The sequence below is a fragment of the Lissotriton vulgaris genome, chromosome 5, assembly GCF_964263255.1.
Source record: "Lissotriton vulgaris chromosome 5, aLisVul1.2, whole genome shotgun sequence".
Lineage (NCBI taxonomy): Eukaryota > Metazoa > Chordata > Amphibia > Caudata > Salamandridae > Lissotriton > Lissotriton vulgaris.
This window is the reverse complement of record NC_141693.1, coordinates 1,329,746,379-1,329,771,793: the sequence shown is the minus strand read 5'-3', so window position 1 is coordinate 1,329,771,793 and position 25,415 is coordinate 1,329,746,379. Positions and strand designations below refer to the sequence as shown.

Sequence of the window (25,415 nt, the reverse complement as noted above, 5' to 3'; positions counted from 1 at the left end):
TGGATAGTGGGAGGGTAAAAATGACTATTCCCACTCCAGAAATTGCAACAGTAGGGAAAGCGTTGGATAGCTGTAGGGTAAAAATTACTATTCACACTCCAGTGAGTGCAACAGTAGAGAAAGCATTGGATAGCGTAGGGGTGAAAATTACTATTCCCACTCCAGTGAGTGCAACAGTAGGGAAAGCGTTGGATAGCGGGAGGGTAAAAATTACTATTCCCACTCCAGAGAGTGCAACAGTAGGGAAAGCGTTGGATAGCGTAGGGGTAAAAATTACTGTTCCCACTCCAGAGAGTGCAACAGTAAGGAAAGCGTTGGACAGCGTAGGGGTAAAAATTACTATTCCCACTCCAGAGAGTGCAACAGTAAGGAAAGCGTTGGATAGCAGGAGGGTAAAAATTACTATTCCCACTCTAGAAAGTGCAACAATAGGGAAAGCGTTGGATAGCGTGATGGTAAAAATTACTATTCCCACTCCAGTGAGTGCAACAGTAGGGAAAGTGTTGGATAGCGTAGTGGTAAAAATTACTATTTCCACTCCAGTGAGTGCAACAGTAGGGAAAGTGTTGTATAGCGGGAGGGTAAAAATTACTATCCCCACTCCAGACAGTGCAACAGAAGGGAAAGCGTTGGATAGCGTAGGGGTAAAAATTACTATTCCAACTCCAGTGAGTGCAACAGTAGGGAAAACGTTGGATAGCGTAGGCATAAAATGTACTATTCCCACTCCAGTGAGTGCAACAGTATAGAAAGTGTTGAATACCGGGAAGGTAAAAATTACTATTCCCACTCCAAAGAGTGCAACAGTAGGGAACGCGTTGGATAACGTAGATGTAAAAATTACTATTTCCACTCCAGAGAGTTCAACAGTAGGGAAAGTGTTGGATAGCGTAGGGGTAAAAATTACTATTCCCACTCCAGAGAGTGCAACAGTAGGGAAAGCGTTGGATAGCGTAGGGGTAAAAATTACTATTCCCACTCCAGTGAGTGCAACAGTAGGGAAAGTGTTGGATAGTGGGAGGGTAAAAATGACTATTCCCACTCCAGAAATTGCAACAGTAGGGAAAGCGTTGGATAGCTGTAGGGTAAAAATTACTATTCACACTCCAGTGAGTGCAACAGTAGAGAAAGCATTGGATAGCGTAGGGGTGAAAATTACTATTCCCACTCCAGTGAGTGCAACAGTAGGGAAAGCGTTGGATAGCGGGAGGGTAAAAATTACTATTCCCACTCCAGAGAGTGCAACAGTAGGGAAAGCGTTGGATAGCGTAGGGGTAAAAATTACTGTTCCCACTCCAGAGAGTGCAACAGTAAGGAAAGCGTTGGATAGCGGGAGGGTAAAAATTACTATTCCAACTCCAGAAAGTGCAACAGTAGGGAAAGCGTTGGATAGCGTAGGGGTAAAAATTACTATTCCCACTCCAGTGAGTGCAACAGTAGAGAAAGCGTTGGATAGCATAGGAGTAAAAATTACTATTCCCACTCCAATGAGTGCAACAGTAGGGAAAATAAATACTTCATATATAAATAAAAATAAAATAAATATTAATACCAATTGCAAATTAATTGAAACAATTAACACTTTTATATAATATATTAATTTATCAATTAAAAATACAAGTAAAAATTAATTATTAAAAATAATTACCTAATAATACAAATTATTTACCAATTAACAATAAATTAATTAACAATTAAAAAATAATTAAAAATTAGATTGAAAAAAAATAAAAAGTTGAATTACTTACAATTAAATTACTTCCCATCCTATTCCCCTATAAACCCACAACCCGCTACAGAAAATAAATTACTAAAATTAACATATTTCTCAATTAATCAATTAATTAAAATTAATTACTAATTACATTTTAATTAATTACCAATTAATAATTAATTAACAATTAGTTCAAAATAAATACCAATAAATAAATTAACATATGTAATTATTTATAATTAAATTACTTCCCACCCTATTCCCCATAAACCCACAACCCGCTACAGAAAATAAATTACAAAAATTAACATATTTATCAATTAATCAATTAAAATTAATTAACAATTATATTTAATTAATTAGCAATTAATAATTAATTAACAATTAATTCAAAATAAATACCAATAAATAAATTAACATATTTAATTATTTATAATTAAATTACTTCCCACTCTATTCCCCTATAAACCCACAACCTGCTACAGAAAATAAATTACTAAAATTAACATATTTATCAATTAATCACTTAATTAAAATTAATTAACAATTATATTTTAATTAATTAGCAATTAATATTTAATTAACAATTAATTCAAAAATAAATACCAATAAATACATTAACATATTTAATTAATTATAATTAAATTACTTCCCACCCTATTCCCCTATAAACCCACAACACAAAATAAATTACTAAAATTAACATAATTATAAATTGATCAATTAATTAAAATTAATTACCAATTATATTTTAATTAATTAACAATTAATATTAATTAACAATTAATTCAAAATAAATACCAATAAATAAATTAACATATTTATTTAATTATAATTGAATTACTTCCCACCCTATTCCCCTGTAAACCCACAACCCGCTACAGAATTATATTACGCAAAAATGAAATACCATAAAAAAAAGTATATAAATAATAAAATAAATATACACTTTTCAAACATATACTAACATAAAAAACACTTTAAAAATTTATATTAACTTTCTTACCTCAAATTCGATATTTTTGTAGTCTATATTCTGTCCATTCTATATTTTTGTAGTCTATATTCTGTCCATTCTATATTTTTGTTGTCTATATTATGTCCATTCTATATTTTTGTTGTCCAAATTCTGTCCATTCGATATTATGTCCATTCTATATTTTTGATTCAATATTAATGCTATCCTATTCGATATTTTTGTAGTCTATATTCTGTCCAGTCGATATTGTGTCCATTCTATATTTTTTAATCGATATTAATGCAAATCGATATTAAAAACTCGATATTTTGAGTGTATACCGTATGAATCTATGCAATGGCTCTTAAGATTGCTATAGTATGCTAATAAAAATGTATTATCAAAATGTGCTCTTTGTAGTTAGATCTGCTTTTGAAATACACATTGTCTAATAATGTTTTGAAACTGATTTGATGTTTATATTCTAGCCCCGCCCCCCACTTGCCCCACCCCTGCCAGTGCAACCCTCGGCCACAAACCACACTGTAATTTTGGTCCCAGACAGAAAGTGTGTGAGTACCCATGCTCTAAGGTATCCAGGCATGGAAGGTCTATAGCCCAAAAACAATGTTGTTTCAGGCCGAGACAATCCACGTCAAGACATGGTACAGCAGCAACTTGTTATCCATCGAGGGCAGGTCAATGTTAAAGAGGAGGTGAAGATCGACTTCAAGACAGGGTAGGTCACTGCTGAAGGTATCTACACCCAGAACAATAACAATGCCTCGGGATCAATAGAAATACTGAGCAGTAAGGTGAAGAGAAAATTTATTTAACTCTTCCTATCAATATAAATCTCTTGAATAAATCTCTTCCATTTCAAATATCTGCAGTCATTGAACAAACACTATATGTAAACTAATTTTCCATTCAGATTAATCTGAATTGGGTTTCATGTCAAGCTAAACATCCAATTTTCAAAATCAATATATACACAAATACAATGATACAACACATATATACATTTATTTACATTTATACATATTATACAAACACAAGAGGAAAGGTCTATCTTGCTCTCTTAGCCCTTATTATATATTAGGATGCACCTCATACGTTATAGACCCAGTGCATTCCTTTTTGTATTAGATCACCATCCTTGGAAACGCCATAAGGTTTTATACATTCAAACCCTTTTTCTATAATGGGCGTTCGCTACCTATTTTACATTTCATTTCAATTTTATATGGCGTCTTTAACATGTCTGTCAAGGCATTTCAGCCTCTCTATTTGTAGGCTTCATCAGGACTAGGGCAGTCGAGTGCGTACTTTTCAATCCCACCTATGGAATCAGAAATACTTAAATTACCTCTATATTTAAATTGAAACTAGATTACGTACACATATATACATATATTTCCACATATAGGAACGAAAACATAGACTATGGAAAAGTTTTCTATATATTACATCTCCTAATACCTGGAGTGGCGAGGTAAAGAAAACCCAAGCTCAACCAAAAAAGCATAAATAAATAAATAAAAATAAATCTTAACAAGGCACCCAATATAACGTGCAAATATCTCCCTATTTCCCGTGCTGTGTTCTATCTAAATGCTCTCTGATTCGGGCCATTGTTTAAAAAAACAACCTTATAGCCCTGTGATATGTTGGAAATCCCTGATTGTAGACTATTACCCAGATGCCGTAGGGTTGATTTGGTTACCGTGGAATTACAAGACTTCCCTTGGCCGAAGTACTGAGAGATTAAGCCCAAATATTAGTATTGGACACGAAAATATTCAAACATAAACATAAACATTTTTGTATATAAAATATATAAAGTTTATTAAAATAAGACCTTTTAAAAACAGATCATCATTTCATAGACAGAATCATCACAGTTTGAAATCATTTATAACTGTCAAATTATCCTATTCTAATCAATCATCTATACACAAATCATCGCCTAAATAAAAATAATCACACTTGGAAAGATAATTCGAGAAGGGAAACGGAGAGACAAAACAAAGACACAACAATTTGTCATGAGAATTTACACATCAGAGGTATTATTCAAAACTCAATCCTAGACACTGCTTAGTATGTGTTGTTCTCAGGATGAGCTTGATTGCTCTATTGTGCGATGTTGGGCGTCGACGCGTTTCAAAGGACTAGTCAATAATATACCATCTTTATCAAGACAAAAGATAAATCTCTCCTATTTTATGGCACTGGATCGTTGCCTCAAGTAAGAAAGTCCTTATTCCATGTCCTTTTCACACTACTCTGGATATATTCTGATTATTGTATATTCGCATCCCTTTTAGAGATTCAATCTGTTGGTCCTATTTGTTTCTATTCTCTATTGTTTGCCCTCGCTTCCTTGATTTCGAAGTAGTGTCTTAACGATTATCTGATTAAAAAACGAGGGGGGCGTAACTCGTCCGTTACCACAGTTGGTTTTCAGAATGAAAGGGCACAACAGACATCCCCTTATTTTTCACCTTTCCCCCTTGTTATTCCAAGTCACTCGATATTCCGGTCCTGACTGGGGTGGATTCAATTAAAGGCTCGTTGTTTTTCTCTCTTATAGTATCTGTATCACGATCGAATCCACGCCCAAAGTCAGCCTCTCCGCAAACCGCCGTCGTCTGCGCAAACATAATAATTAATTTGGTTACCCCCTGTGTTTAAATAGAAGGTGTCTACACCGGCTAGGCACTGAAGGAGTTTGATGTCAAGGAGTGTGTTGATGTCAAGACAGAGACGAAAGTCCAGTGCAATTCTTACGTCACTGGCCTTATTCAGCACCTTCACTGGTTTCCGGTCAGGAAGAGGATCACTTTGAAGATACTGCTTCTTACCCGAAAAGCATTTTATGAAACTGGCCCGGACTATCTACAAAACAAAGTTAAGCTTTACACTCTACAGAGAACCCTCCATTATAAAAATCTTTGTTTAGCCAAAGTCCCTCGTATTTAAATGGCAAGGGCAGGGGGGCAGATCTTTCTCCTTCCTGGGCCCTTCTCTTTGGAACAAGCTCCTGCTATCTCTCAGCCGCATTAAGGTGACACCACTGTTCTGAAAAAAACTTTAGACCTAGCTTCTCTCTTTCTTCCCGACTGGCTGATGTCCCTTCTACAGTAGCGCCAGGACACTCATCAAAGTAACAGTCGCGCTTTATAAATCCCAGACATAGACACATAGACATAGAAATTCAACCTTAAGACGTGGGAGAATGTTGACGTCAAGGAATATGTCAACATCGAGAACATCGAGACTTGCAGAAAGACTGAAAAGGAGAGGCAGTTCATCATCTCCTGACTGATTACTTCAGAGTGTATTTGCTTTCTTCTCCAATAGTTCTACCAGAATCTCCTGCTCCTCTGACTTCATCTCCTCCGCCTCCTCCACCACCACCTCTTCCGCCTTCAACGCCTCCTCCTCCTGCACTCATTCCAGCAGCACTAATTCCTCCTCCTCCACCTGTGTGAGCCCCTCTTCTGAGGTCTAGAGATTCTCCTAGTCGGTCCCATTTGAGAAATCGCCATTATTCACGCCATTCTAGACATCGCCACAGTCCCCAGCACTCTTCATCTCGACCATCCTCCATGTGCTCTCACCATTATCATGCCTTGAGGTCGAGTTCAAGTTCACATACAAGATTTAGACGTCATTCCTACTACTCCAACGCCTCTTCCAGCACCAGAAGATATTCTCCAATGCTGTTGGACTCTGGGCAACCACCTGTTTTTCCAGTGGATGATGTCATTATATTCCAGGAGGTCCTGGTCAGAGGGGCTGCGAAGTTGAATATACACATGTCGGTTCGAACACCATTCACATTAGTCACATTTGAGACGCTTCATCACCGATCAGCGTCAAGGCCTCTCCTTCCTTTGGTACCAGGTCTGTTGCAACCAGCGATGGATTTGTTCCTCACTCCAGCTTCAGCTGAATCTGCTAAAGGCTGCAGAAGAACTATAAACCTCCAGAGCAGGATCCACTCTTTCTCCACTCCGACTCACCCTTGGATTCTGTGGTCATCTTAGAGGCTAAAAAACACCATTCTAAATCTTATTTGTTCACTGTACTTCCAATCTGAAAGAAACAGTTTGTTATATATTCCTTACCTTAGAATTACCCAGGCGTCAGACTGGATCCGGAAAGTTTTTCGTCAGCAGTATCTCTGCACGTACAAAGGTGGCGTTGGTCGACTCCACGTTTGTCGTTGGCGTCGTGGTTGCTGGGATGACGTTGCAGTAGCTACTTGGATGCCGCCCTCATGCGCTGACCTCAGTTCTTTCTTTTTCTATGCCTGCAAGCGCAGTTCGGGAGAGAGTGGTACACCCAGTCACTTTTTGATTGACTATTTCTCAACTTTTGTCGACATTGTTTTTTGAGTCCATCGACTGCTGGTGTATAAGAGATGCCAAGCTTCAAGGCTTGAGGTTCTTGTAGCCGACTGATGTCGGTCACGGATCTGCACTGTGTGTGCCTCTTCTGCCTGGTGACCATGACCCCAAGTCGTGCTCCATACTGCTCGAGGTCCCTGTTGTGTAGGAGGTCGAGGGACCGGTCGCAGAGCTACCATCATTCCTAATCCAAATCTTCGCACTTGGGGTCAGGTAAGTCGAAGCACAAGAAGAAGTTGAAGAAGCATTGTCGCTCTTCAACTTTTCTCCATCCGTCTGCTGACGTGATGAGGGATGCGGGTGGTGCCCCCACCCGCGGCTCCGAGTGCGGATCCCAAAGGGTCATCTCTGGGTTTCCACCTCTTTCCGGGACCTGGTGCGACCCCTTCCCAGCTTTGTCAGTTTTACGAAGCAATGCACGCCATCTTTGGGCAGCCTGTCTCTGCCGGCACGCCTTTGGGCCCTGTGAACTCGACTGGGGGCCCTGGGCCTTCAATTCCGGCAGCTTCAGCACCAAAGAGTCCCCTTGGATCCAGGCCTGGATCCGGATCGTTGCCAGTCGACCTTGTTACGCCTCCCCCGGTGCCTATTCTACTGGCACCACGTCCTCAGCCGGCATTGGCTGTGTCCCCAGCCGACATCGACCCCGGCCTCCACCTCTAGGTAGTCACGAAGCAGAACCAGCGTCGACCAATGCCGGATCCGGCACCGACAGGTACTTTTGTGCCCCAGTTCTACACTGGTTCTATGGGACCAGATTGGCAGTCAGAGGAGGGTGAGGAGGACTGGGAAGGGTCTGGAGACCCATTAACAGACCAGTTAGGTTATGAACCGGACTGGAGAGAGGAACTGGGGGAAGCCAGTGGTCTGAATACCTCACCAGACCTTGGCATGTTATCTCCTCCTACTGTGGCTTAAGGAAGAGGGAGCGTTGTACGCAGTGGTGTTGCGTAGGGCGGCCGAGGCTCTCAATCATTAGCTACCTACGGCCTACAGTGACAGTCAGGATTAACCTCCTGACAGAGGTGCTTTAACCGGCAGTGAGATCTTTGGAGCCCCTGCTGCCGTTTAATGAGCCCTAATGGACATCCTTTTGGGCACCTGGTCCAGGCCCAACACAGCAGGTCCTGTGGACAAGATGATTGCCCGATGCCACCGCCCGGCCCCCGGCAACCCCGCTTTCCTCTCCCAACACCCCACCCCTGAGAGCTTGTTGGTCCAAGCCTCCACCTCCAAGGGTGCATTCCCTATGGCTCCACCTGATAAGGAATTCAAAAAGCTGGACCATCTTGGGAAGAAGATGTTTTCTTCCTCCTGTTTGGGACTGCGGTCTGTAAACACTGCATGTCTGTTGGGTTGTTACACCCACTCCGTTTGGGACACGGTTGTGCAAGTGCTGCCTCAGGGCCCGAAGGAAGCCCGGGCCGTACTCTCTCTGGCAGTTGCCGAAGTCAGAGACGCAGCAAAGTTTACCATCAGCTGTGGGCTGGATACGGCAAACTCTAGAGGCTGGACAATTTCCAAGTCGGTAGCCCTTCGACGCTACGCCTGGTTGAGGTCAACTGTTTTTGCCGGGGATGTCCAATCCACCCACATGGACATGCCCTTTGATGGCCGTTGCCTATTCGGTGACAAAGCAGACAATGAGCTAGAGCGCTTTAAGGACTCTTGGACTACGGCCAGGTCCTTGGGCCTCTCCACAACACGCCCTGCACATTCTGCTTTTCTCCCCTTTCGTGGCTACGGAAGGGGTGCCCCACCATGTCCCACCCAGTGCCACAAGCTGGTGCAAGCTGTTCAGCCACTGCGCGGCTGGGGACGTGGGAACCACCGCCGTGGTTCTGGGGGCCAGCAGGGAGGCCAGTAAACTACAGTTCCCTGCGCAGCAGCCTCCAAACCCTCCTAGTCGGACCTTCCAGGGCCGCCAATCGCCAGTGGGCAGCAGGGTTCGCCATCACCTCCCCCACTGGCGTACCATCACGTCAGACAGGTGGGTTTTGCAAATAGTCCAAAGGGGCTACTCCCTCTCCTTCAAGACTACCCCTCCGGCCATGCCACCTCCGTACCATCGCATGTCTGAGAATCATCTGGCCCTTCTCCAACAGGAAGTTTCGGCACTCTTGGCCAAGGGACCAATCGAGTGCATTCCTGTCCCAGAAATAGGTTGTGGTTGCTATTCCCACTACTTTCTGGTGCCCAAGAAGGACAAAGGCCTGCGTCCTATCTTGGATCTCCGGAATGTCAACCGATTGACATGTTCAAAATGTTGACGCTTGCTCAGGTCCTGTCTGCCCTTGACCCTGTTGGACTTGCAGGATGCTTATTTTCACATCCCCGTCCTGCCAGCCCACCGGCATTACCTACGGTTCTCGGTAGGCCATGAGCATTTTCAGTGTACCAAGCTCCCGTTTGGCCTTACCAGCGCCCCTTGGGTGTTCACGAAAGTGATGGCGGAGGTCGCAGCTCATCTGTGCAGAAAAGGGGTTCCAGTCTTCCCCTATCTCGACGACTGGCTGTTGGAGGCGGGCTTGCCCCAGGCTATCGTCTCCCACCTCCAGACTACGGCCGACATCCTGCATTCACTGGGGTTCTCCATCAATGTGCAGAAGTCACACCTGACTCCCTCTCAGAAGCTCCTCTTCATTGGAGCGGTTCTGGACACAACACAGTTTTGGGTCTCTCCTCCCGAACAGTGAGTCCAGGCTATTCGGGCTATGATTCCGATCTTTCAGTCTCTATCCCGGGTTTCGGTCAGAAAACTGGGCCTGATGGCCTCCTGCATCCTGCTGGTGGACCATGCCAGATGGCATATGCGGGCTCTGCAGTGGGACCTGAAGTTCCAGTGGGCACAACATCAGGGGAACCTGTCCAATTGCGTCCAGATCTCGGAGGGCACTGCACAACAATTGCAGTGATGACTAACGAACCAGGATTGGGTTGACGTGATATTTGGAGGATTAATTTGCACAGGCTAAAAATAAAGACTGTGTTTTTGCTTCAGTGTCCAGCCGGACCTAGAAGTATTTATTTTCAAAGTAGTAAAGATAATCAGCATGACGCGAAAACATTTCGCACATTAATAACTGGGCACAAGCCTGTACCAAGTCAGGGGGAGACAGTACAGAAGGAAAAGGACAAAGAATTCACAGGCAAACAAGGAGAACAGGGTGGCTTATAATACAATGCAAGAGATTCTTGAATAAGCACAAACCCACAGTAACTGCCGGACAAATTAAAGATCATATAACGAGCAGTACTGCAAAACAGTCGACGAACGTTTCGATCCCTATCTCCAATAATATAGTGGGATCATCTTCAGGACTAGAATTGATTTTGCCTGAGTTGTCAAGTGAGCCTGTAGGGTATAAACAGGAAGAAAAAGAAAACAGGAATTTTTCTGTATCACATATTTACAGATTGAGTGCTAAAAAAGCTAAAAGTGCTCGTCAACAACCGTTTTTTCATGCCAATTGCAACGTGTGCACATGCAATCGAGTGTTCCCAAAGGGCACGGATCTCACTGTGCTCGTGTTTGGGATGCAGGAGAACAGATCAAACAGGCAAGGCATACCGCGTTCATTTATGTGGCCGTGGTGCTTAGTGGCGGGGAATATAGTGTTTGGTGAAGGACTATCGTGGCCTGGATGGGCCAGTCGTGGCATTACCAGTAATCGGAACTGATCGGAAGCTTGTCCATCCACGACTGGCCCATCCAGCCTGGCTCGTGGTAATTACCTCCCCCGATTCACTCCCACTGCCACGATAGTCCTTCACCAAACACTATATTCCCCGCCACTAAGCACCACGGCCACATAAATGAACGCGGTATGCCTTGCCTGTTTGATCTGTTCTCCTGCATCCCAAACACGAGCACAGTGAGATCCGTGCCCTTTGGGAACACTCGATTGCATGTGCACACGTTGCAATTGGCATGAAAAAACGGTTGTTGACGAGCACTTTTAGCTTTTTTAGCACTCAATCTGTAAATATGTGATACAGAAAAATTCCTGTTTTCTTTTTCTTCCTGTTTATACCCTACAGGCTCACTTGACAACTCAGGCAAAATCAATTCTAGTCCTGAAGATGATCCCACTATATTATTGGAGATAGGGATCGAAACGTTCGTCGACTGTTTTGCAGTACTGCTCGTTATATGATCTTTAATTTGTCCGGCAGTTACTGTGGGTTTGTGCTTATTCAAGAATCTCTTGCATTGTATTATAAGCCACCCTGTTCTCCTTGTTTGCCTGTGAATTCTTTGTCCTTTTCCTTCTGTACTGTCTCCCCCTGACTTGGTACAGGCTTGTGCCCAGTTATTAATGTGCGAAATGTTTTCGCGTCATGCTGATTATCTTTACTACTTTGAAAATAAATACTTCTAGGTCCGGCTGGACACTGAAGCAAAAACACAGTCTTTATTTTTAGCCTGTGCAAATTAATCCTCCAAATATCATTACAAACCTAGGACCTTTGTAAAACAAAATTAGTAGCTTAACCCATGGTCCTTGGCCATTATTTTGGGTTCCCTTGTACACTAAACCTACCAGGATTGGGTTGACGGCAAATCCCTCTCCCTTCCCCAACCAGAATTCACTGTGGTGACCGATGCATCACTTTTGGATGGGGCGGCCACATGTGGGAGGCAGAGATCAGAGGCCTCTGGTCTCCGGCGGAGCCCGGGCTCCACATCAACCTTCTGGAGCTTCGGGCAATTTGTCTTGCACTCAAGGCATTCCTTCCCTCTGTCCGGGGAAGAGTAGTGCAGGTGTTCACGAAAAACACCTCTTCCATGTGGTACTGCAACATATAAGGCGGAGTGGGGTTGTGGACCCTATGTCAGGAGGCCCTCCGCCTCTGGACATGGCTGGGACATCAGGGCATATCCCTGGTGGTTCAACACCTGGCAGGTTCCCTGAACACCGGGGCAGACAAACTCAGTCATAGGTGCATGATTGATCACAAATGGTATCTTCATTCAGAGGTGGTGCAAGCTCTCTTTCGACAGTGAGGAGAGCCTTGGTTTGATCTATTCGCCACAGAAGAGAACACGCAACATCAGCAATTCTGGGAGTTGGAATTTCCAAGGTGGCACTCGGTAGGCGACACTTTTCATTGCGAGTGGAGTTGTGGTCTTCTATACCAGTATAGCACTTCTGCCCAGAGTGCTGAAGAAGATCAAGTGCTTCCGGGCCCAGGTCATTCTTGTGGCTCCAGATTAAGCACGAAGAGTCTGGTATCCCGAGCTGCTACACATGGCCATCAATCCTCCGATCAGACTGCCTCTTCGGGAGGATCTTCTGTCGCAGCAGCAGGGGACGGTCCTCCACTCAAACCTTTCCAGCCTCCACCTCCTTGCGTGGAGATTGAGCGGCAGCAGTTGACGTTGTTTGACCTGCCTCCCGAAGTCTGTGATGTTATCTTGGCAGCCAGGCGTCCCTCCACTAAGACGTATATGCCTGCAGATGGAATAAATGTGTGGCATGGTGCACAGAAAAGGCTGTGGATCTCTTTCCGCCCTTCTTTCTGAGGTTCTCTTGTTCCTCCTTTCTTAGGCCTAGCAGGGCTCTGCTCTGGGCACTCTAAAGGGCTACCTTTCGGCCATTTCAGCCCTCCTTGGGCTTCTTGATCAGCCTTCTCTTTTCAAGTCCCCTGTTGTAAATCGTTTCCATAAGGGCATTACTCATCTTTTTCCTCCTGTTCCCTACGTAATGCCCCAGTGGGACTTGAGCTTGGTTCTTACATAGCTTATGTGTGCTCCCTTTGAGCCACCCTGTAACTGTCCTCTCAGGCTTCTAACTTTAAAAACTGCCTTACTGGTGGCCATCACCTCTGCGCGCAGGGTGAGTGAGCTACAAGCTCTTTCTTCCAAGCCTCCCTTTCTGGCTGTTTATCCGGACAAGGTCGTCCTTAGAACTAGACCTTCCTTTCTTCCCAAGGTGGTTACTTCTTTCCAAATTGGCCAAACCATCACTTTGCCCACCTTCTTTCTGCCTCTGTGTCCTTCAAAAGAGGAAGTGAGGCTCCACCTTCTGGATCCAAAATGTGCGCTTTCCTTTTACTTAGATCGCACCAAACAATTCCGGTTGGACAACCAGCTCTTTGTTGGTTATGTGGGGGCTAAGAAAGGTTGGGCCATGCACAAACGGACCATCTCCACGATCTGTGCATCAAAGCCTCCTATTCTTTGGCAAAGAAGGAGCCTCCAGTGGGACTGCGCCCATTCCATCAGGGTGATGGCAGCTACCACTGCTTTGGGATGGGGACTCCCTCTTAATGACATCTGTCGGGCAGCTACGTGGGCATCGCTGCACACATTCACAAAACACTTCAGCCTGGACAGCCAAGTCCGGAGAGACAGCTTCTTCAGCAGTTCTGTTCTCTAGGACTTTCTGGTGAGAACATAATTTGCAGACCCACCTTCGGGGTTGGTATTGCTGGGGTATCTATTCTAAGGTAAGGAATCTATCACTAACTGTTCTTTCAGATGAACAAGTTACTTACCTTCGGTAACAATATATCTGTAAGAAACAAAGGTTATAGATTCCTTACTGCCCCACCCATCCTCCCCATTCTTGCGAACTGACTTCTAGGGTTAAGGACTTCCTTTCAGGGCCCTAGTGGTCAGTATCTTGCATGGCTCTGCGCTTCTGGTGTGGAAAGTTGTGTACAGAACTGACGTCAGGTCACGAGGGCGGCATCTAAGTAGCTACTGTGATGTCATCCCAGCGACCACAACTCCAACGACGAACCCGGAGTCAACCGACGCCACCTTCTGATGTGCAGGGGTACTGCTGACAAAAAACCTTCCGGATCCAGTCTGACGCCTGGGGTAATTCTAAGGTAAGGAATCTATAATGAACCTATGTTTCTTACAGATATATCGTTACCGAAGGTAAGTAACTTGTTCGACAAGGATATTAAAAAGCTGGATTCAGTGGGCCGCAAGGTGTGTGGTACAGCTGCTACCAACATGAATGCAGCGAGTGCGTGAGCTCTTCTGGGCAGGTATGACAGGGCCTTATGGGACTCGTTACAGAAATTTGCCGACGAGCTCCCCAGAGACAAAAGAGAGGACTTCCTTGAGGTTAAGAACGAGGGGATGATGGTCTCTGACCAGGTCATCAGTGCTTCAGCCTTGCTAGTGGCACACAAGTACTGTCACATTTACAAGCATGGCTGCGACTCATGCCCCTTAAGTATTAATCACAGCAGTCGATCCTTAAAGTGCCATTCTCAGTAGCCACACTTTTCGGCAGTCACACTGACAACGAGATACTTAAATGAATTCAGAAATGGAGTCTCTCAAGACAGCTGGTGTAGAAAAACAAAAAGAACAAGGTCAGCAACAATCCCAACATCAGAAGCCTTACCAGCAATAACAGCGTCGGCAGCCTAGATGTAGAGCCACTCAACAGCCTGCTCAGGCGAGAATGCCTACAGTAGGCTCCAAGTCTTGAATCTTTCCTTCCCTCTTTTCTGTAACCCACTCCCGTAGGGATAAGTTTAGAAACTGGCTTTTTATGTGGTGGTGCCAATGTAAGGGCACACCATACAAAAAGTCCAAACAACCCTTATTGGTTTACAGGGTTGCTAGAATTATCCAAAGTGCTCTATTTGTGGTAGTGTGGTTAAGCAGTTTAGGCTTATCAGAGAAATGTGAAGTATTTGTTATACACACAGTCAATAAATGAGACACACACTCAAGAATAAATCTGAGACCAATTTAGAAAAAATAACACTGATCTTATATAATTTTAGACACCAAGATTATCGCAATCAGTACTTTCAAACCTATGGGCCTTGAATGCTGTTATGTTAACCTCAATCAATCAATCAGGGGATTTGTAAGTGCACTACTCACCCGTGAATGTCTCAAGGCACTAAGCAGATCCGTTCAGTCGAAGAGCCAGGTCTTGAGTGTCTTCCTGAAGATCTTGATTCGGAGCTCGTTGCAGGCCTTGGCTGCGATGGAGGAGAAAGCTCTTCCCCCTGTTCTGGCTCTGCTGATCCATGGGATTTTGGTGACGCCAGAGGATCGGAGGTTTCGCTTGGGTGCGTGGAAGAAGATTCTCTCGTTGAGGTATTGGGGTCCGGTGTTGTGAAGGCTATTTCTAGGTGTGGGAGAGAATCTTGAAGGTGATTCTCTTTTCTATGGGGAGCCAGTGGAGGTTCCACAGGTGTTGGGTGAAGCGCTCGTGTCGAGGGATGCTGAGGACGAGTCTGACTGCGGTATTCTGTATGGTCTGGGGTTTGCAGAGCAGAGACTTGTTTATCCCGGCGTAGAGGGCGTTTCCGTAGTCCAGTCTGCTGGTTATGAGTGCATGGGTGATGGTCCTCCTTGATTCGGGGGGGGGGGGGAATCCATTTGAAGGTCTTTCGGAGGATGCAGAGGGTGTTGAAGCAGCTAGAGGCGACGGCGATGACCTGTCGGGTCATAGAGAGGGAGGAGTCCAGTACGATGGGGGTGGGAGGGCTGCTGAGGGCGGTGGACCTCCAGGTGTTGTCCCATGCAGAGGGGGAGGGTCCAAACACAATCTATGAGAGGAAAGACATATTCTTCAAACAGGTACTTGTAGTTGAAGTTTGGAACTTAAGGTGTTAAGGGGCCAAGGTCCAAAGAACCACCAGAGGTTTTATTTTACCTGCCCTTGTGGGTGCGGGTGCGGGTGCAGGGTGCTTGACAGATTAGAAGCCTCGAACGCTAAACCGTTGAAAGCAAAGGGGCACCTGAAACACAGGCTACAAGGGGGTTGGTCAGCTGGCCACTCGCGTTGGGGGCATTGGAGGCTCTCACCGTTCTCGGTTGACCCGTAGAGAGGAAGGAAACAAGACAGCAGTCCTGTTGTCCCTCGATGTGCCTGTCAGTTTTGGCAGTAGTGGTTTCCGGACTAGACACTAACAAACCTTGGTTGCTGCAGGTGCTTTGGTACCCGGGGTATTAATGCAGGGGGCCCCTGGAGGGTCTAGCATATTGAATCTCAGTGGAGAGATGGGGCCGACCTCCTAGGACCACAAGAAAATCTCCTTCTGGCGTGATGCTACCCCAGTGTACCAGATGGTTAACAAAACAATGTACCAGAGAAGGGCGGTCGGTGCCTGCTGGCTCCTCCGCCCCAAGGGAGATGCTAGGTGGTTGCCGAATTGCTGGGCAGTCATCCAAGTATTGGAGAGGATGCACAGCTTTTGGACGAGTCGTGTCTTTGCGATTGTCACGGTCCCAGCAATCAGACTGGGTTCGGTGCCAAGTTTGTGGTTAGTCCTCAGTTCTTACAGTGACTTCTCTTCTTTGACCTTCTTCTTTTCCCAGGTAGACAAATCTGTCTCTAGTATCGGGGGACCCCTAAATACTGAATTAAGGGGCATTTAGGGGAGTTTAAAATGGAAGCTAATGGACTACCTACCCATTGGGTGTCCTAGGTCCACCCAAAATCAAGATGGTGAAACCCTTCTTCGACTGTCCACTTCAGGTGGCCCACCTTAGGGGTGTGCCTCGCCTGCAAGTGTGACACACCTTCTGATGATCCAATTTCCCACCTCCTCTGGTGCCAAATGGACCTCAGGGTGGGGGTGGCATTCCTCTGGTCTGGGGGAGGTCAAGGTCACATATCAGAGGTGGCAGAGGCTTTGATGCCTCTGGCCTTTATATGCTAAATGCACTAGTCATGATATGATCACCTTCCTCCGAACAGGCATTGTTCCTGGCCTCTAAGAGACTAGTGGGGGTGCCCTCTGGGTACATGTCTTCATAAATCTGGTACTGGCATCAGTATGGATTTATTAAGAGAAGATGTTTGATACCTAACATCAATATTTTTAGTGAAGCCATTGTGTAGCTGGGTAACTTGTGTTTACCGAAGCCCAGTACATACCTTTAACATGGTTTCCTGATCACTTGCGATATCTTATAATGGAACTAGACATCACAGGGGCATATCTGCTCATGCAGATTTGCCCACACATGTAACATAATGCACCCTGCCTTATGGCTCAGAGGCCTGCTGTAGAAGTGACTTAATTATAGTACATACAGTGTACATAGGTATCACGCTCAGGGAGAGGGAAATGTTGTGTTTTCAGAATGGCATTCTGCATGCAGCTTGTGTGTGGGTCCCTCAGGGTGGCTTATTACATGCTGCAGTCCTTAGGGCCTCTCTTTAGAACCCATGCCTTGGGTATCAGGAGTACCATTTACCAGGGACGTACTGGGGTTTTAAAGTCCTTGCTATTTGGTTTACAATTAACATATGTCTTGTTTTAGGGAAAAAGCACTGGCACTGGAACATGGTTATCAAGCTTCAGTGCACTATCACAGTAAAAACCCAGCATATAGTAGTTCAACTGGGGGCAAAATGTGGGGGGGGGGCATCGGCAAAGAGAAGTCCAGCTTCCTAAAGGAAGTATTTAACATTTTCTGGAAGAGTGGCAATCCATTACAAAAGACGCCTGGGCAGTAAATATTGTTATGAATGGACACTGCTCAGGTTCGTCATTCCTTCACCAAATATACCATCAAAAACATCCAATCACCATAAATGGATGCTCAGAAAGTCAATATCCTTCTGCAGAAGCAGGCGGTGGATACACCGTTTTTCACTTCAAAAAGGTAGTGATGAGGACTCACCCAAAATTCCTTCATATAGTCCTTTTGGATTTTCACGTCAATCAGATGATTTCCTTACCAACTTTCTTTCAGCATCCTTCCACTCCAGCTGAAAGAACTCTTCATTTGCTAGACATTAGGTAGGTCTTAAAGTTTCATTTGGACAAAACATGAGACAAGTAAATCAGACCAGGTTTTTGTAAACTATGGCCTAGTCCGTAGAGGTCTAGCCACTTCCACACAATCCAATAATAATTTGTCTGCTAGACCAAAAGCTCATTCTACTACTGGGCAAGCAGCTTCTGCTGCTTTGATGAGAAATGTCTCTATAGCCAAAGTTTGCAAAGCTGCTACGTGGAGATCTGTACACACATTTACCAAATATTGTTGTTTGGACTCGAATGTTAGAACAGATGCACAAGTAGGGCAGGCCTCCCTGAGAAATTTGTTCGCTTGGTCGTTCCTCTGTCTTTTCCACCGCTGCTGTTGGGGATGGGATTGCTACTCTATTCAGTACTTATGATTAGCAACGGAGATCCCCTGAGAGAGAAGGAATGGTTTCTTACCTGTTACCCCAGTTCTCTCTTGGAGGAATCTCCATTGAAGTTATAAGCAATCCTCCTACCTCCCTGGTGAAGATGACAGAGGCGATTATCAGACCCATCTATCTTCCACATGTCACCAAAAAGAAGCTTTGATCACTGGTCCACTTGACCAATTTATTTCCAGAACTAACGAAGCCATTGATCTAAGCATTTCCCTGTTGGAGCGTAGGGTGTCACAAGACCTGGCAATTGCTAGGAGGTCTTCTATGGGCCCCTTAGCCTCAGCGCTATCCCCACTTCAATCAGCTTCGTCCATTCCGGTCCTACTGCAACCAAACGTCTTAGTAGAGGTTCACTCCATCCCGAAAACTGTTGGTTTATCAGCTACCAACCTCACTTCTGATTTTGACTCCACGGGTAATCTTGAGAAAACCCCAGACCTCCAGCTACTTCTAACTCAAGACCTAGGTCTCGAGAATCAGCTCAAGGGGGCAAAAGAGGGCGCTGTTCCTAAACAGGGCAAAAATACAAAGAAGGGCAATTAAAAATAAAAACAAGCTATAACAACTAAAAAGAAGGGGGCAGCTGCTCCTCCACCGCAGGGCGCCCCAAGTGAGCCCAATACTCCACTTATTAACTTACCAGAACCCACAGTAAATTTAATGACCACGGGCAGGGAGGGGGGTACTTGTAGCTCATGTAGTGCTAACTCCCAGCTTTTAGCGAGTTTTAGGGAATTACTTAAGCATTTTCTGCAACCCCTAGAACGGAGCTTAATGTCGATAGAAAAACAACTTGCAATACTTTGCCAGAAGCCATCGAATCAGCATAGCTTGGGTCAAGCAAACCCGGGGGTGGGTATAACGAATCCCCCTAGAACAGGAATTCAAGGGGCTCAACTGGACTGCGGAGCCAAGCCCTCCAAGGCGACAAAAGCTCAATCTAACCAAACCAAGCCCAAAAGGCCAGAAACCCCCCCTTCAACCATTCCCGGGAGAGGGCCTACGGCTAAGACCCTGGCTACTACTTCCTCTCAGCCTACCCCTTCCCAGCCGACCCCCACTCAACCTATCCCCAACAAGGGTCCTCCCCAGCCATCGAATCAGAGGCCCATTGTTCCATTATTGTCCCGGTACCCTCCATCGAATTCACTGCGTGAGGGAAAGAGAGGGTTCAGGTCCAAACGCCCCGTCCATTTACCGCCAGAAGCGTCTCCCTACACTGTTATTCTTACGGGGGTCCCTGAACTGCCCATAAGCAAAGAGGAGCCGTCTTGGTCCCTTCGGAACAAGGTCTTACAGTGGCTCAGTATAAATAGGCCCCTACAACCCCCACATTCTAGTCGAATCTCAGCGGTGCGTAGAGCCTCGTGGATTGGGGCTGAACCCAAAAATATACAGGGAGACTGTATCATAGTAACCTGCGATGACCCAGACACTGTGGATTATATTTGTTCTTGGCCAGTTCTGGCCAAGAAAGGGGGGATCGATGCATATCGCCTCTCCTTCTTTTATCCTTATGTGCGTAGCCACCAGTACCCGATAGCTCCAAATTGGGTGCAACCACTAGAGCGCCCTTGGAACTATGTGGGTTCCTGGTATACTCAGAGGAACAGGAGTAGTGAGTGGGAACCTCGGCCGTGGTATCCTAGCAGAGATCAGCATATTATGGAGGGATGGCGAGGCATTCCCGTCAGTAATAGATACGATTGCCTGGAAATGGTCGATTGACCGTCGGCCATCCCATATAGGAGTAATTCGATCAAGGGGGTCCTAGGGGCCGACGAGAAGTCAGGGAGCGCTTTAGCTACTTATTCTGAATTCCCTATAGCAGTAAATCCACCCAATGACCCAACTATCTCTACACAGATAGCGGGTACATCTAACCCAGGTAGGATATCTGATATAGAAGTAGACGTATTAGTGGTTCAACAGGAGTCATTGATAGCGTCCATAGGTGTTAAGTTGGGTGTCTCTGATAAAATGTCTGCCCCACAACGAGAAAATGATTCCATAATTGCAGCTGTTGCTGGGGGTTACACAATTATTACCTTGAATATAGCTGGTATCGCAGGTAAATTGAATACCCCGTCTTGGAAGGAGTTTATTGGGGCTGGCCACGACATTATCTGTCTCCAAGAAACGTGGTGTCAAGAACCTATTTATGTAAAAGGCTACTCATCTCATTGTCTAAATGCCTCTAATTCATCATCAGGTAGAGCTAAGGGTGGCCTTTTGTTTCTAATTTCCAACAAACTGATTAACTTTAAAAACAAAAGTTACTCTGTTGTTGGAACTCACAGTCAGGTGTTACGGATGGAATCCAACAAAGGTAAAGACCTAATTCTTGTTAATTTTTATAACAATAATTTTGACGCTTCTAGGGGAAATATTTTTTTCCCCCTGCAAAGCGAAATCAAAATGGTATTTTGGCATCTTCATGTAGAATGGCAGTCATCCTTTAGGCTGGCGATTTTAATATTCAGCCATGCCCTTTAGCAATGGGTAACCCTTGTGGTTTCAGAAAAGAGATGGGCAGCAGTGTCCTGGCCGAGAGCGTGGATTGTCTACACTTCCCACACTGTAATTATGGCACGATATTAAACAAACTGTTAGTCAAATTCGACTTAGATTTGCTCAGTTGTAACAAAACCAAGCTCAACCTTACTTGTCCTACATTCACAGGTAGGAATGCCAACACCAATATAGACCACATTTTGATAACCAATAATAGTGAGTACACTAATTTGTGGGTTAGGGAAGAAATCCTTAGTGATCATAATAGTATCTCCTTGACTCTTTTGGGTTGGGGAACAAAGCCATCTAATAACGAAATCTGTTCCACGGACATAGCACCCACCAGACCGAACGGCCCAAGGATCAAATGGGCCGGAATCGACCCAGCGAAAGCATAAGGAGGTAGTGGAAAAATTCAGAAATGAGATTAACTATTGCCTTGGAGATGTCATCAATTCTGCAACCCTGCTTTCAAGCTTTATTAGGATAAACTTAACCATCGAAGGAAAATTCACAAAGAAACAGACTAAAACTAGAGCTGTCAGGCTGGGTTGGTTTGACAAACATTGCACATCGTCCCTACGCGAATTAAAAAAGGCACTAAGTAACAAACCGCGCAATAATATCAACATCAAATTATTGCGTGCTAATTACAAGGTGGCCCTCTCCAATAGGAAAAAGGTCCTGCAAGAAGAAGCATGGCATAATTTAAACCTAGCAGCTGAAACACAAAACAGCAAACTATACTGGGAGACTATCAACAGCCCCTTTTTAAATACAGACGGTATCCCGGAACTAACTTCTTATGTAGTCTGCAATGCATGGATAGAACATTATACAAATATCTTCAATCCCGATGGGAAGTCTTTAGAAATCTTGGCCCATGAGGTTTCTGTTTGGTCGCCATTACCACTGGGAATAAGCCTGGATGAGGTTTATGAAGGTCTGTCCAATAGTAAAGGAGGAAAGGCTCCGGGCCCAGACGGAGTACCCATAGACTTACTCAAATCTGAAATGAATCTGTGGGCGCCCATTTTAGTGAGGCTCTTTAATGTAGCAGCAGAGGGCTGCTTTCCACCATCCTGGGGCCAGTCGGTCATTAAACCACTCTTCAAGAAAGGCTGCAAATCGGAGGCGTGTAATTATCGCCCCATTTCATTGTTGGATGCATCAGTCAAGGTAATGAGTCGAATCATGCTGAAGAGACTGGAAACCTGGGAAAATGACAGGGATATCTTAACTAAGGTCCAATACGGTTTCAGGAAAGGCATGGGGACACTGGAACAGTGTGTCAATTTAGATCTTTTAATTAATAAATGTACAGAAGTTAAAAAAGGCAGCCTGTTCCTCTGTTTCGTGGATCTGAGTAGCGCGTTTGACTTGGTTGATCACTCTATACTATGGCAGGTTCTGATAGAGTCGGGAGCACCCAAGGAGATTGTTCATTTCCTGGCCAGGCTCTACGAGAGATTGTCATGCAAGGTGCGCTACAGTCCCTTAGGCGAATGCACTCCCTTCTTTAACGTTTCAAGAGGCATTCGTCAGGGCTGCGTACTGGCTCCCCTTTTATTTTCTCTTTTTATTAATCAAATTGATTCTATTCTGTGCCAGATTCCTGCAGATGCACCATTGATAGGAGGGAAACCGGTTCCAATTTTATTGTATGCGGATGACGCTGTGTTATTGTCTCGCACACAGATTGGTTTACAGCGTCTTATTGACAGATTTATGTCGTTTATTGAAAGTAGGAGACTACTAGTAAATAAATCTAAAACTTTTGTAATGTCCTGTGGGATGAAAGCTAAGAAGGCTAACTGTAGCTTCTTCATAGAAAAGGTTAAGATGACACAAGTTAAAACCTTTTGCTATCTAGGAATTACTTATGCAAGCAACGGGACATGGCAACCCGAGTTAGACAATATCAGCTTAACAACGATGAGGTCCACTAACAGTATTTTTAAATTTTCATCTAAACTTGGGGTGAGGAGTATCAAAGATATGTTGAACATTTATAATGTAAGATGTGTTACATCAGCGCTGTACGGCGCGGGGGTGTGGGGACATTGCGTTGGCCCAACTGTGCAGAGAGATGAAAACAAGTTCCTCAGAAAATTGTTGTGTGTACCACCCTCAGCATCAGTAGACCTGATTCATGAAGAAGTCGGAATCGAATTTATCTCTGATTTAGCAGCACTACGTCCCCTGCTGCTATGGCTTCCAATCTGGGCCAAGACTGAAACACAATTTACCCAGGAGTTAATCCTTGACTGTCTCAGGTTGGACCACTCCTCATGTATCAGGTGGCTTAAGTACATACATCACTGGTTTTACCTCCTATTTCAGTTTGACATATTCCTTGATCCCAAATCTGTTGTATCTATCCGTAAAAACGACATAAAGCACAGGTTTTTAAATTATAAGAAGGAGTGTCGCGACAGGGTATCCGGAACGTTACAATCTGTGATGTTCTACCGGGATTGTAATCCAATCACCGGTTTCGAACCTTATCTTTCTGGTGTTACCCTCAATTCTCACCGGTTTGTTTTAACACACCTAAGGTTGGGAATCGTACACCATCTTGTTGCATTCCCTGTAATGAAAGCCAGATCCAATAGCGTATGCCCCTGTGATAACATCTCACGACAGAGTTGCTGCCACTTTTTATTGTTTTGCAAATGTTATCATTCTTTTAGGATAATATATCTAAAACCTATTTTTCTAAAAAATAATGTTCGTTCTACAAAGAATGCTTTACAGCTACTATCCTCCTTAAAGGATCTGGATATTTGTTTCTTTGTAGCGTCATATATACTTAAATGTACAGCTGCCAGGAAAGCCATAGTCATTTGATACATCTGACCGTGTTTCAACTCTATGTCTTCCTGTCTGTATATCTGTGTGTATTATTATAGTTGAACTTAGTTTTTATCAGGCAATAGATTGTGTATTGTCCAAAAATCCAAATGTTAATGGTCCAACTATGTTTTTAGACTGTAATATATTATGTCCATGATGGTGTTAGATTGTTTTTAGATTTGATGACCTTGATGAAATTTTAGAAACCAATGCTAAATATGTAAATTTGTTCTGCTTGTATGGTTTGTTTTACAAATCGAATAAAGCTTTTGAACTGAACTGACTAGCAATGGAGATCCCCTGAGAGAGAAGGAATGGTTTCTTACCTGTATCCCCAGTTCTCTCTTGGAGGAATCTCCATTGAAGTTATAAGCAATCCTCCTACCTCCCTGGTGAAGATGACAGAGGCGATTATCAGACCCATCTATCTTCCACATGTCACCAAAAAGAACTGAAGCAACTGCCTAACTGCTCAACATGATGGGATACTGGTGGTGTCTGGGTCCGTAAAAGCACAGACTGTTTTTACACTATCATAATAGCAGCTTATAGAGCTACACTGTCCTTCCATCCTTCATGTATCTCCTTTTACAAAAAGGGTTTGTGAATGAGATTGAATCAGTCTACGATAGTATTTGTCTTCAAATATGCATATATATATGGCTTTCTTTGCCATTTTCCAAGTATAATCTGAAGAATTTACTACTTATAGGCTGCATTATGTTATTATCTTAAGTGTTTTTTACAACCGTTCCTGAAGAAAGATGAACTACACTTAAAAAGATATGCTATGGAAAATGACTCTGGAATCCAGGGCAGGACTGGGAACCCAAAGCAGCTCTGGCAATTGTATTGGAGTAGTCCCAGGGGAATCATTGCCTGGCCCTGCCAGCCTGGAAACGCAGCCTGGAAACGCTTGCTTGATGCTTTTGTTACTGGAAGCCGATATGGCAGAGCCGCTGCAAAACGAGCCACCAGTAACAAAACCGCCCCCAGCCCTCCCCACCCCCCGCAAAACCGTCCAAAACCCTTCCAGCCTCTCAGGATTCCTGCACGTCAGTGGGATTATTCAGTGTTTATGATTTTAATGGAGAGTACCTTGAGAGAGAAGTGGGATTACAGATAGGAAATCATTCCTTCCTTCAGACACGTGTTACACTCAGATAAAAATGGGGGTGCCCAGCAATGACTGTGCAGGCAGAGCCAGTAGTCAGTCTCCCAATTAGTGTGAAGAAAAAAAGCCCTGTGCCCCAAGACTATATATCAGTTACAACCAAATGTTAATAGTTGATAAAATGAGTATCACTTTGGTTGTATTCCTGTTGCCCAACAGAGTCTAGTAATCATTTGGTGAGCAGCATCCAATATCACGTGGAGCCCACCATCTACATCCACCACAGAAGACTGGCCATAATGAGAAAATAAGGAACAGAGTGCCACATTGTATTCTATAACATGTTTTAATGAGCACATTTTTTTAGACGTGTTTACAAAGTAAGCGATTTGTAAATATAAACGTTTTAACAAATAAATAATTATTTTTGGTTTCATTTTCATGTGGTTCTGTTTTGCAGAATTTTTGTTAAGTTTCATGGGGGATATATCTGTTTATGTTACGATTTCGTTCACAATACTGATTAACTGTTCCAGAACTCAGGTTGTCATTTCTTTTCTTTTAGACTTTGGAGGTAGCATGTGTGAAGATATTTCAGTGCTGTTCTTCCATCTATTTTGCAAACATGATGGCGTTTTTCAAGAACCTGACAAAAATGGTATGTGCAGATTTTGAACACAGTAGTTAGTGAAAG

The 25,415-nt window shown here is 44.3% G+C and overlaps 1 protein-coding gene across 1 annotated transcript in view; it reads left to right on the top strand.

Annotated features, from left to right (window-relative positions):
- Nucleotides 1-25,415, top strand: part of SLC26A8 (solute carrier family 26 member 8) — a 3,386,895-nt gene that overhangs the window by 2,258,727 nt on the left and 1,102,753 nt on the right. Inside the window, exon 11 of the mRNA XM_086923258.1 lies at nt 25,287-25,379. Within this exon, the coding sequence (XP_086779384.1) occupies nt 25,287-25,379 (93 nt within the window). The remainder of the gene's footprint in view (nt 1-25,286; nt 25,380-25,415) is intronic.